The 12,500-nt window shown below is 39.7% G+C and overlaps 1 protein-coding gene across 4 annotated transcripts in view; it reads left to right on the top strand.

Annotated features, from left to right (window-relative positions):
- Positions 1-12,500, top strand: part of LOC147008638 (protocadherin-9-like) — a 252,420-nt gene that overhangs the window by 98,146 nt on the left and 141,774 nt on the right. For 3 of the 4 annotated variants that reach the window (XM_085864056.1, XM_085864058.1, XM_085864059.1), the window contains exon 3: positions 6,784-7,033. In XM_085864056.1, coding sequence (XP_085720182.1) covers positions 6,784-7,033 — 250 coding nt within the window. The remainder of the gene's footprint in view (positions 1-6,783; positions 7,034-12,500) is intronic. The other variant, XM_085864057.1, reaches the window with a different exon arrangement.

Below are 12,500 nucleotides of genomic sequence, written 5' to 3'. Positions count from 1 at the left end.
ATTATGAAGTTCTTTGTCCGAGGAGTTCCAGAAATCTTGCGAGATTGTGAAAGCAAACATCCATCGTTATTTACCTTTAGCAATGTGTATAAATCAAGTTGCCAATTTACGTCATGGATGCGTTCCAAAAAACTGCAATGAAATGTTATTCGAATACCACTTTCCAATGTACGTCGTGTTATATTGGGGGATGCATTGCCAGGGAAAATAAATTCGTCAACCTAACTTAACTTAACCTTAATTTTTGTACATATTAAAGACAAGTATTAAACAAATCAATACAGATCACGATTTAAATAATTTATGTACACAAGTAGACCATTCAGTGGTGTGGGTTGAGAGTGGAGGGACTACAGGGAATGAGAGGCAGGCGCTACCGTGATTCGGTGGAACATCAGAGCCAGCTCAGCGACGTGCTGGTACTCCCTCACACCCGGCACCCAAATTGTTTCATGACACAATTAGGCTGTTCATGGTCACTTTAGAGTTACAATTCCATGGAGTTCCTGCATATCTCACGGGATTGTGAGTTGGAAAGTTGACCGTGATGGGCCATGGCATGTAGGAGCCACATTGTTGCTATTTCACTCACAGTTTCTGTTTGGTGGGGAGTGGGGGGAGGATGGCAGTTGAGGAGTTGTGGTCAGGGTGTGGCGAGTGTGTTTGAAGGCTTGGAGTAGGGAGTGGATTGAAGTTTTCGGGCTGTGAGGGGTTGGTTGATGAATTCAGGTTTGTGAGGGGTGGGGGGGGGGGGTAGTTGAGGAATTGAAATCACATTTTACATTGTGTGGATGCTCTGCAGGTCCCTATTTTCTGAATATATATTTTAACTGCTTGTCATGTTTCCTGGCATATTAATTACATCTGAATTAAAACAGGATATGGAAATTATTTTGTTTCTTAATACCATTATTACATTTATTTCAATCACGTGTATTTGGGGAGGGGGGGTGTGTCCAAAAAATTTGGGGAGGGGTCAAATAACAATTCAGCACCATTTTCAGAGTTTTCACCAAAAATATCTCAGATTGCTCTCCAAAGCACCATTATCCTCTGCATATTTCGAGCTAGGGTTCTTCAAATCAAGCACTTGCCATGTTTTTTTTTGCAAATGTGTGAGCCGACACACGACATACTTCATGTGTTTGAGCCTAGCGTTCGCAAAACAAGCACCTGGCTTCAATAGCAGCACCTCCCCAGGGACCTCGCCTCACAGACCGGGGACTTGTTGTTTGGAAATGAACAACAACCGGCTTTCAATAGAACATATCAGTGTGTGAATTCATCTAATGGAGACACACAGTGTTTGCCTTTCGTAATGTATTTGAAATTGTTTATTTCATATTTCCAATGTTGCTGGGGTTCAGCATCGTATTTTTAATACAGATTTTAAATCTGTCTTTCTTGGGATTTGCAAGTCTGTTTCATACCAAGATGGGAAGGAAAGACGCGAACAGGAGTCGGCTTGCCATGCCTCATTATGACAGCACTGGTATCCCATTCCTTTTCGCAGGAGACCTTCACGCATGGTTTATTTCATTACTGTCAAAGAAATCCAGACGTACATTTTGGAGGAAAGAACAAATTACTTCCAAGCATCTTAGACCGTGCATCTTTTCAACCCTGTTTTGAGGGTGCTGTGAGTGACTGACTTGGTGTAATGATGGATGGAAATTTGTCAAAAGTGGAAACACAAAAATCAAGGCAGAGAAAATCCCTGTGACAGCACTTGAAACAAATCCAGATTAACTTCATGTCTGGATTTTGTGACTGTCTAGCAAGTTGAAATGCAATTACATTGATTTTTTAATGTAATTGCATTAAAATGTAATTACATTAGAAGGTTATTATAGTGAATATAAATGTATAAATGTAATTGCATTGATTTTCACACATTCTGTCTCCACCTTTCTCTGGCCTCTCACTTTCGACCCTTTTCCGAAGCTTCGTCATCGACTACAAGCATTCTTGGTTTGCATACCTTACACAAACTGTAATAATAGCGGTTCGAACTGACAGGCATGATGGATGGCATGTACATAAAAACTGTCATATCTATGAATGACAGTTGTACCGAAAATATTTGATGGAGATTAATTTTGTCAGTCACGTCTATCAGTTTTTAGCAGAAAGCCACTAGGAAATGGAAGAGCAGCTGGAGCATCTGCCAAAAATTTAAATGTTGCTTCAGGTCATGCTGCAGGTGGAGGTGAATTTCTCAAATGTGGACCACAGTTCTTATTTCTGGGTTTCACTTTAAACAAAAGGAAATCAAACATTTTCGGAGACGTCCAGATATAATTCATGGAAGTCTTTGCGCTCTTCCTCATGAAATTCTTGAAATATTTACCTGCAACTGCCTTTAATTTAGGCCATCCCTTCAGCCATGCTTTCATTGAAACCTTTATTTTGTGGAGCGTGTTCCTTCTTTCTCACACGTACTGCAGTTACAGTTAAAATGCACACTTTAAAATTTTTTGGTCATGTAGAGTAGTCGAGCCATCATGCAATAATCTCATACAAAATCCAGTGCCAAACTGAAAGAGATAGCTTAACACCATGGCAGCTGTCAGTTATAACTGCCAGTAACATGGATACAGTTATTACTGACATTCTCCTTTTGTCCAAGATGAATTTTATATTGCACTGCACAAAGGTTTATCCTTTATCATTTTTCATACATCAACTCCCTTGCTAGGCCCACAAGTCCAATTAGTACCTAAACAAGCTAGTTACGATGGTGTTTGCTATTTATATCTCCTTGCCCATATTTGAGCATGAACTCCTCTATTTTCATGATAGTCATTCCAATAAAATCTTTTTTGTCCCCCACAAAGGGGCGCACAAAATGATTACACGGTTGCATTTGTGATTGAAGTGAAAACCGTCATCATTTTGCAGCCGACTCTTTGAATTGTAGACAAATGTGTTACAATTGATATTTGGTGACATTTTTCTTTCATCACAAATACCTGCTACTTATAATTTTCCTCTGACAATGATATCATGGCATATAAAGCTTTGGCGCAATATCATGAAAAGTTTAACAGAACACGACAACAATTGACAATCAGATTTTTTATATAGTGCTTGATGGGAAATGGGCCTGTGGCATAATTGAAAAATATTGTTAATTCTGGTTCTTAGGACAAGCTATGACTTGAAGTGACTTGCATGAAGGATTCATTTACAAGAAAAAAAAAGATGATAACTTGTGTGGAAGGAAGAAAAGAAATTTTATTTGTTTTATTTAAGATGAACATTGAATATGCTGCATCAAATGAAGCTACGAATAATGCAGCCATTTCTTTAAATTCTCACTTCGACACACATTTTTGCTTACTCGCACATGCCCTGAAAAACTCAAAACATTGTTTTGGACAAATCAAATGGAATTAATACTGCTGCGCTGGTGCAGTCTGAGCTTGGGTGGTGCATTACAAGACACTTTGCCATTTGGTGGCCATGAAATTCTGACTGCTCTTCGGCAATATTGTTGATATAAAGAGATGCAGTAATATTTAATGAAGGAAAAAATAAGCAGTCATAGACTGGTACTTACGAAGCCTGGTGTGTTGGCACAGTGGTTAGGGCAGTAGCTTGGGATCCAAAAGGTCCTGAGTTCAAGCCCCGTTGGGCCACTGAATTAATACACCAGGGGGTTGACTCAGCCTGTCATCCTTCCGAGGTCGGCAAAATGAGTACCAGTGTACTGGGCCGGTGTATACCCCGGTTAAAATAGGTGTACCGTATCCCTGTGTCGTAAGAGGCAACGAGGGTTGCGTCAGGAAGGGCATCCGGCGTAAAACATGTGCCAAATCACTATGCGGATCATACGGATGATCCGCTGTGGCGACCCCTAATGGGAGTAGCCGAAAGAAGAAGAAGAAGAAGAAGAAGAGACTGGTACTTACGAAATCGTCGACTTGACCTTTGACCTTGTCTAATAAAAGCTGTCTCGAGAGAAGGTAGCGACGCAAATCAGAAGTTTCTACAATGATTCTGTACCAAACCATCAAAAATCGAATGTTTGACCTCACTGTGACCTTGACCTTTGACCGATTTTGACCAAAATATAATCAGCGCTAGCCATCACCCTCCTGAATCACGTGGTATAATTTGACATTGGTATCTTCTTCCATTCTCGAGTAATCGTGCCTACAAACAAACACACAAACACAAACACAAACACACACACAAACAAACACACAAACAGAGGATGGAAGCCATCAATATACTTACGAAATCTTTAGATTTCGTAAGTAATAAATTGATGTTCAGTTTAAATTATGTGAGATGCAGATATCAAGTCAATGAATCAAATATACTAACTGTTGACATCGTGTTGGTGCTGCTAAAGACGTTGCTTGGCAAGAGGTTACACTGCATAATTTGCCATTGCCATCCCAGGAGTCATCCAGGGCAATCATTTGTAATTTGTTCAGGGTGACGGTGATAGCTTGCCTACACTTAACAAAAGTCACAGTGAAATCTTTATCGTCCACCAACTAACCAGTGCTCGTCGCCGGGTTCTCCAACTTAATGTCCATCTGATGGACAACACAAATATTGATGAATTGGTCTGCATGTAAAACACCAGAATGTCGGTTTATAACTCGGCCAAGACTCGGCCAAGATAGGGAGCTCAAGGTGAAAAGGCTATCCTGCCACCTCAGATGTTAATTATGTTGAATAAAAATATATGTACATGAATCTTGTAAATATGATGTTTTGTGATTATATAATGGGATATAGATATGAAATAGGCGTGATGAGCTAAATTGATTCATTCTGCATCTAAGTTTCTTTGTACAGCAGACTTCTTTTCAGGAAAAATCACATCTGAGATAAATATTGATTCTTCTTCATTCATATGCAGCACGAGGTTGCGAGGTAGCATCATTGGCTGAGGGTTTGGCTCTGCCGCTAATGCAATACCCACTGCTGGTTAGGAGAGGAATTTGGAATTTGGCCATGGTGTCGGCGATAGCTCGCCGACTCTTCGCGAAGGATGCCATCGGATATTTAACATCCACCAATGAAAATGGCAGATGGCACACCCGTTTGACATTCATCCGAGGGATTGAACACAAATTGATGAATCACCGTGCCTGCAAAACACCGAGATGGCAATTTATAGTGAGTCAGGATTAAAGTCCGTGCTAGACAGCTTAGAGGTAAGGGTGCACACCTCTAGGCCATCCTGTCAGGCCTTTAGACCTCTGGTAGCTTATACATGTTGCTGCACTTTCTTGATTGTTCTTCTCTTTCATCCCCTTTACTCTCTATTCCTCTCTATTGTTATCTATCTCTCTAAGGAGAAGTAAATTCTTGCAGAAAGTTTTCTGTAAGGCTCACTTGACTGTGCCTGGATGGGTTTGAGGGTGATGGAGTAGCGGCTGAAACCCAAATCCCATCCAGGTTCCTCCTGATGACTCCACCCTTGCTCTTTACTTCTTCGGGTTCCTTCTTGGTCTTCCATTTGACTACAAATATTGATATATAATACAATAAAGAAGGAAGAAAAACAAGTATGGAAGCCCGAAGGAAGAATGAAAGTGGGACGTCTGAGAACAACCTGGAGGAGAAAAGTGGAAAAATAAAATAGATATGATGGAGATCATGGGATGAAGCCAGGCTACTAGCCAGAAACAGGGCACATTGGAGAATATGCACTGAAGCCTTATAGGCCACTTGGCCCGAAGAGGATAGACGAGATGAGTTGAGATGAGAAAAAAGAAATTAACAATTTGTTTTGCAGCTATTTTATATAAAAAAAAATGTATTTAATATTATTCGTTTTGACAGGGATCCACATTGTAGCATATATTTCCCCTGATATTCTTGCCATTGCACTATAAAAAGTGAAATTCCTGACACTTCACCTAATATGTAAACATCATTCATGGTTCATTCATACCTTCCTTACTTCCAAAAGATGGAAAATTACTGTCAAAGTAACCTGGAATTTTTAAAGTTACAAATGCTTCCACCCAAATCCTCTCACTCTCTCATGTGAAATGAAACAACTGATACTATTTAAGAAGAGACTGCATGCATAGCTTCATGGAAAGACATGTCCTTGTATGGTTGTAAAGCTGCAGCTGAGTCATGCTTCCATGTGTTGACCTCCTATTACCGCAGCATGGTAATGAAGATTTAAAAAAACGCCATAAGCCCATAAGCAGGACCACAAACATAAATCAACAGGACCCGCAATGTTGAAATGGCATGGAGATTAAGACTTGATGCCGACATGTTTTGTCCAACTTGTCTAATTGTTTGCTTTCATGACTTGCCCTTTCATATGTCGACCCACTCACCCATTCACACATCTATTTGAGTTGGCTGTTATTTACTCTGCACATTATACAAATGAGGTCATTTTTCTGACATCAATTTTGGTGCATTGTATCAGTAAAAATTGTAATATATGGACAATCTAATTCATGCAGACAAAATGTGTCATGTTTTGCCTGCGTAGCTTTAGCTAAAGAGGTTCAACAAAACCAAAACAAGAGAGCCACCACATTCCGATTATCACCCGCTGAAATCCAATCTTCCAGCCCCTACCATTAAGAGAGATCCGTAAAATGTTAATTATTTTTCCCTTTAATGAGTCCTGACTGATTAAATGATTTAGCAAATTCTCTCCTTCTCTCTCCAGCAGCGTCTCGTAAAAAAAATACCCAACCATCAATTGTGCCCATTAATTTGCCAAAACCCAATTTGTTGGAGTCATTTTATTTTTCCTTTCTCACTCTTTTTTTCCCCCTCTTTCAGCAGCTTCAACGACGCGTGAAGTTCACTCTGGAAGGCGAGTATGCAACAGCGCATCCTACCTGCACCGACGAAGGATTTGGTGAAGGTAGTGATGCCATGGTGAGCAGCTTTCGGGCACCGCCAGTCGTACCGGGCCTTGCATCGTCAGCTTCTAATGGCTGCTACTACCAGCTGACTCCTCTGATAGATGAGACGCATGAGCGCAGCACACCGGATGGCAGTATTGGAGAGGCAGATCACCAAGAGCACGGTAAGGTCTTAGCATGGCCAGATAGAGCCAAACTGTTCAGTAAGACAGGATTATCATTCACTGTGACTGGTCGTATAATGTATGAGAAGTTCAGATTGAAAATTCCTCAATAGGCCTTTCAACTTTCCTATTTGCAAGATATCTAATGAGTTCGTCACTGCAAAGTAATAGATAAGCTTGTCTTTGTGAGCTATTTATAATGCAATATAATCTTTAACTTTTGTGTTAATTACCAAATAACCTGGAGGGTTGGATTTGGTAATGGTGAGAAAAATTGTAGCATTATGCAACTCACTACAAATGGTCATTATTCTTTTGATCAAATAAAGCAGTACGTATGTGAAATACACGACACATAACAGCTTTTATTTTAATGCTCTGGTTGTTACTGTATATGGAAACATTGCTCGCAAGACTTAACCAACCACAATTTAAAAACATCATCTGTAATACACTTGTTGTAACCCAAGATCCAAAAATTAACAAAACGCACAAGTCCTGTACAATGTTAACTTCATTGCCAAGGAAAAAGCCTCCTTCAAAATCTTCAGGAATTAGAACAGGAATTGGAATTATGACTCCTTTTTATGTGCACCATCACAATAATAGAAGCAAATAATAAACTACCTATAATGTATACCTATATATATATATAACTACCTATATAATAAACTACCTATATAATATAATATAACTACCTACCGTATTATCATACGGTTTAAATTGATGCTCTGAAACTGTTACTATGATTCCAGGGATGCAGCAACACTGCTGATTGAGCTGCACCACCAACTTACAATTTGGTCCTCGTGCATGTGCAATTCAATTGCACTTTAGTAGTGCTATGAGATGAGAATGACAGTTGTACACTGCTGGGTATGACCCAGGAAGCCCCAATTTGGAATTCATACACAAAGGGGTTTATTTGACATTTTGGATCACAAAGGAAATGCCGCGATTGACACGACATGCACTGTTTTGTCTAACATCCAGAATCAAAGTTTAATTCTTTATCTCAACCCAACCCAAGCTGCCGGATCTTCAGTCAGATGCCCTCGTTTTTATAGGATCAATTAGGCCTGCGCCATTCCTTTTCCAACAGTGCATACTTTCTTGATGATATGTCACATTATTCAAACACAAATATTATATTGGAAAATATATAATGATGCAGGAATTTGGGCGGTGCATACAAAAAAATAATATCAGCAGAATTTTTTGACCAATTGGATAAAGGACGCCTGGGTTATTGATGTTGACAAAGAATCTGATGTGTGATTGTGTGTAGGCGTTTCGCGTGGGTGTTGTTAATGCAAGCCATGCGGTTATCGGAAAATTGTGCAGATGGTTTGAACACAGCCCCTAATGTCTGAGGGATACCACTTGGTCCATCGCTTCCAAATAGTTCATTTTATACGCACTTTAAAAGCCCTTTTTCTATAGTGCTGTAATTTTAAGGAGGCTTTTAATGTTTGTGCTCATCAGAGAAGTTTGAAAGCAACTTAAAATATATATACACACACATAAATGTATCTTCCAGCCCCTACCATCATAGAATGTTTCGTCACACATCGTAGAATATATTTGCGCGCGCGCGCGCGTGCACACACACACACACACACACACACACACACACACACACACACACACACACACACACACACACACACACACACACACACACACACACACACACACACACACACACACACACACACGTGTGAAATGTTTGTTTTTGACCCTACTTCTCTGAGCTCTGAAGGTTAATCACCACAAAGCTTTATAGAATAACATTATTTACCATGATGCTCCTAAATAGGGGTTGTAAACAGTCTTTTTCTCACAATTCATAAATTATAAATGCCCGAGCTGCCACCTGCCGCCATTTCAGCAAGGGTTGATCCGTATCTACAATTCTTCATAAGAAGCCCATTTTGTTTTGGATTTCAACCCAGATACCGATATATTTGGTGAGATGGTAACCTCCGATTGTCAAGGATAGTTTCAAATGCGAAAAATAATTGTCAATTAAGACCTTACCATGATCGGTAAAATCGGCAAAGGAGGAGTCACGTGACCTCTCTAATGTGCGAATAATTCAAAAACTAAAGATAGTGCAAATACAATCCACACATCGATTTAAAGGTATTTTACTGCTCATCTAAAGACGTAATTCTCAAGGATGAAAAGTTTGGAGAAAAAAAGTTGCCATCCTAGCTAACTTCACCAAATATACACCTCGAATATACATGCATCGTATTGTATAAAAGAACGAAGTCAACATTGTGATTTGATCTTTGATCGTAAATTGATCGTGGATGTTTGATTAATTTCATCATAGATGCCTCACCTAAAATGAGCAATTTTTTGGACTGTTTTGTTGGTAGAAACAGGAATTCAGTGTAAGAATTCAGTGACGATATCCCATCGTGGGTGGAGCCGGTAACCCTGGCAACCATGACTTGTTTTTGTTTTTCAAATGGTTTCTGGTCACTATCATAGAAATATTCAATCACAGGTGAGATATATTTCATTTCTTACAACATTATCGATATCTCCAACCTCTTACCATTGTCCTATCTCAGGGGTTATTCAAAAATTACGTACCTAATGTGGTTGGGGTTTGGAGTTTGATGGGGATGGGTGTACATCCAAATGTCATTGAGTTTTACATTTACAAGGGGGTTTGGGGGTATTTTCAGACCCGTTATGTAATGACATTTTTTTTGTTATATACTAAAATGAGCTGTAAAAGGACTTTTTGGACATTTCTGGATGAGCTTTCCCATAACCTTGAATGAGGTTCTGATTGAGCATTTCTCTGTTATCTATGGCATTGCCGAGAGATCTCATTGTAAATTGGTTGATGGAAGAAACAAAAAAGTGACACCACCTCACTGAGAAGAGGAAGAAGAGGCTGAAACAGGAAAATAGGTTGTTCATCTCTAAATTTAAAACCGAAATGTGTTTTTGTTTGTGACCTTAGTGCTTTGAGCTCCAAAAGTTAATTCACGACGAAACATTCTACGATCAGATTTTTAACCACGATGCACCGAAATAGGCAGTTGAAACAGACATGAGGGGGTCATTTGGCCCATTTTTTGTCGTGTGGCATTCCAGAGTTAATTTATTTATGAGCAGGAGGAAATTTCTTTACGACAGCTACACTCCTTTACACCCTGTATGACCTGTAGACCCCATTAGACCCTTTACTATCCTTTTAGACCCTTTTGTGATGTATATACTTTCTTCAATCCTTAAGAAACTTTTCAGACCTATAGACCTTTTCGGACAATTTGGACAATTTCAGACCATTTGGACATTTCAGACCACTTTACTCTTTAGCACTTAGACCCCTTTAGACATTTACATCCATTTAAGACCCTTAAATCCATTAAACACTTTAGACCCCTTCATGACCGTTAAAAACCTAAAAACACTTTTAGATCCCTTTTTGACCTTTTAAGACCCTGAAGCCACTTTAGACCCCTCTACACCCTTTACAAAATCCAAAAACAGTTTTCCCCGAAAATCGCTTTTGTCATTTTTTGTGCCCCATTCGCGTCACATCACAAGTTGTGATGATGAATCGAAACTGATATCCCAAAGTGAAACTGACCTCGAAAAGTGAAACTGAAACTACTGATCTATGGATCATCGAATGGGAAACCAAAATAAAATGCTATGAGAAATACTGAATGGAAATTGCCAAAAGCAAAGCTATAGGGAGTATCGAGAGAGGGGGCTGGTTGGGGACTGAATATGCGAGTTGGAGAGGGATAGGTGCCTGTAGATGGTCGGTTGGCACAGAAATAACTTTGGTGGTGTTCCATCAGGCTAAAGACGTGCCTAAATGTGTTTCCCAGCCGAGCTTTCAGAATATCACCCTCACTCCCAAGCAGTACTTCAGAGGTACAACAAGCATGGATTGGAAATCTTCACTGGTGGAATGGAACGAGGTTGCCAAGGTTACCAACTCCACCAACTGTGATATCTGCACGCTGAAAAAACACATTTGTTTCTACCAATAGACCCTCATTCGAGGTGAGACGTCGATGGGCCTGTCAGTGATGGGTACCCTGCGAGTGCATATATATATATATATATATATATATATATATATATATATATATATATATATATATATATATATATATATATATATATATATATATATATAGTGCCTAAATAAAGTCTTCAACCCCTTTCAAAATTTTCTCCTTTTGTTACCTTATAGCCTGGAATTAAATTGCAGTAAATCAGACTTTTTTTTCCATGTTTATTTACATGTGGAAACTCAAAACTTCCAAGTGAAAAACAAATTATACAAATTTCAGAAAATTAATTAAAAACAAAAAACTAGAATATCTTGGTTGGATAAGTGTTCACCTCCCTGAGGTAATACTTGGTGGAAGCATGTTTGACAGCAATTACAGCTGTGAATCTGTTTGGAAAGGTCTCTACCAACTTTGCTCTCACCTTGATTGGGCAATATTTGCCCATTCTTCTGCACAAAACTGTTCAAGTTCAGCCAAGTTGTGTGGGGAGTGTTGACAGACAGCAATCTTAAAGTCATGACATGGATTTTAGATTGGATTTCGGTCGGGGCTTTGACTGGGCCACTGAAGAACATTTATCTTTTTGTTGCTTAGCCACTCCAGTGTAGCTTTTGCTGTGTGCCTCTGGTCATTGTCATGCTGAAAGGTGAATTTCCGTCCCAATTTCAGTTTTCTTGCAGAGGGCAGCAGGTTTTCCACTGGGATTTTTCTGTATTTTTCTCCATCCATTCTCCCTTCTATCCTGCCAAGTGCCCCAGTCCCTCTGCTGATGAGAAACATCCCCACAACATGATGTTGCCATTACCATGCTTTACATTAGGATGGCGTTCTTTGGTTGATATGCTGTGTTGGGTTTGTGCCAAACATAAAGTTTTGAATTTAGGCCAAAAAGTTCCATCTCGGATTTGTCAGACCACAAAACGTTTTGAAACATGGTTTCAGAATGTCTGGAGTGATATTTTGCATACCGCAAATGGGACTCAAAGTGAGCTTTTTTGAGTGATGGCTTCTCTCTTGCCAACCTACCACATAGGCCAGATTTATGGAGTGCTTGTGATACTGTTGTCACATGCACACAGTGACCAGTCTTTGCTATAAAGGCATGTAGCTCTTTCAAAGTTACCATTGGCCACTTGGCGGCCTCTCTGATCATTCTCCCAGCTTGGTCATCCAATTTGGAGGGACGGCCTGTTCTCGGCACGGTCTTGGTGGTACCATACACCTTCCACTTCTTGATGATTGTCTTGACTGTGCTCGAAGGGATATTCAATGTATTTGAAATATTTTATACCCATCCCCTGATCTTTGCCTTTCCACAACTTTATGTTGGATGCCTTTTGAAAGCTCCTTGGTAGTCATGGTTGAGTCTTTGATGTGAAATGCACTACCCAGCATTTTAATGTACAGGA

This window comes from Eptatretus burgeri, chromosome 18 (assembly GCF_056783735.1).
Source record: "Eptatretus burgeri isolate ZD-2024b chromosome 18, Ebu_testis_v1, whole genome shotgun sequence".
In the NCBI taxonomy this organism is placed as follows: domain Eukaryota; kingdom Metazoa; phylum Chordata; class Myxini; order Myxiniformes; family Myxinidae; genus Eptatretus; species Eptatretus burgeri.
Note: the sequence above shows the minus strand (reverse complement) of the source record. Positions and strands in the feature narration are given on the sequence as shown.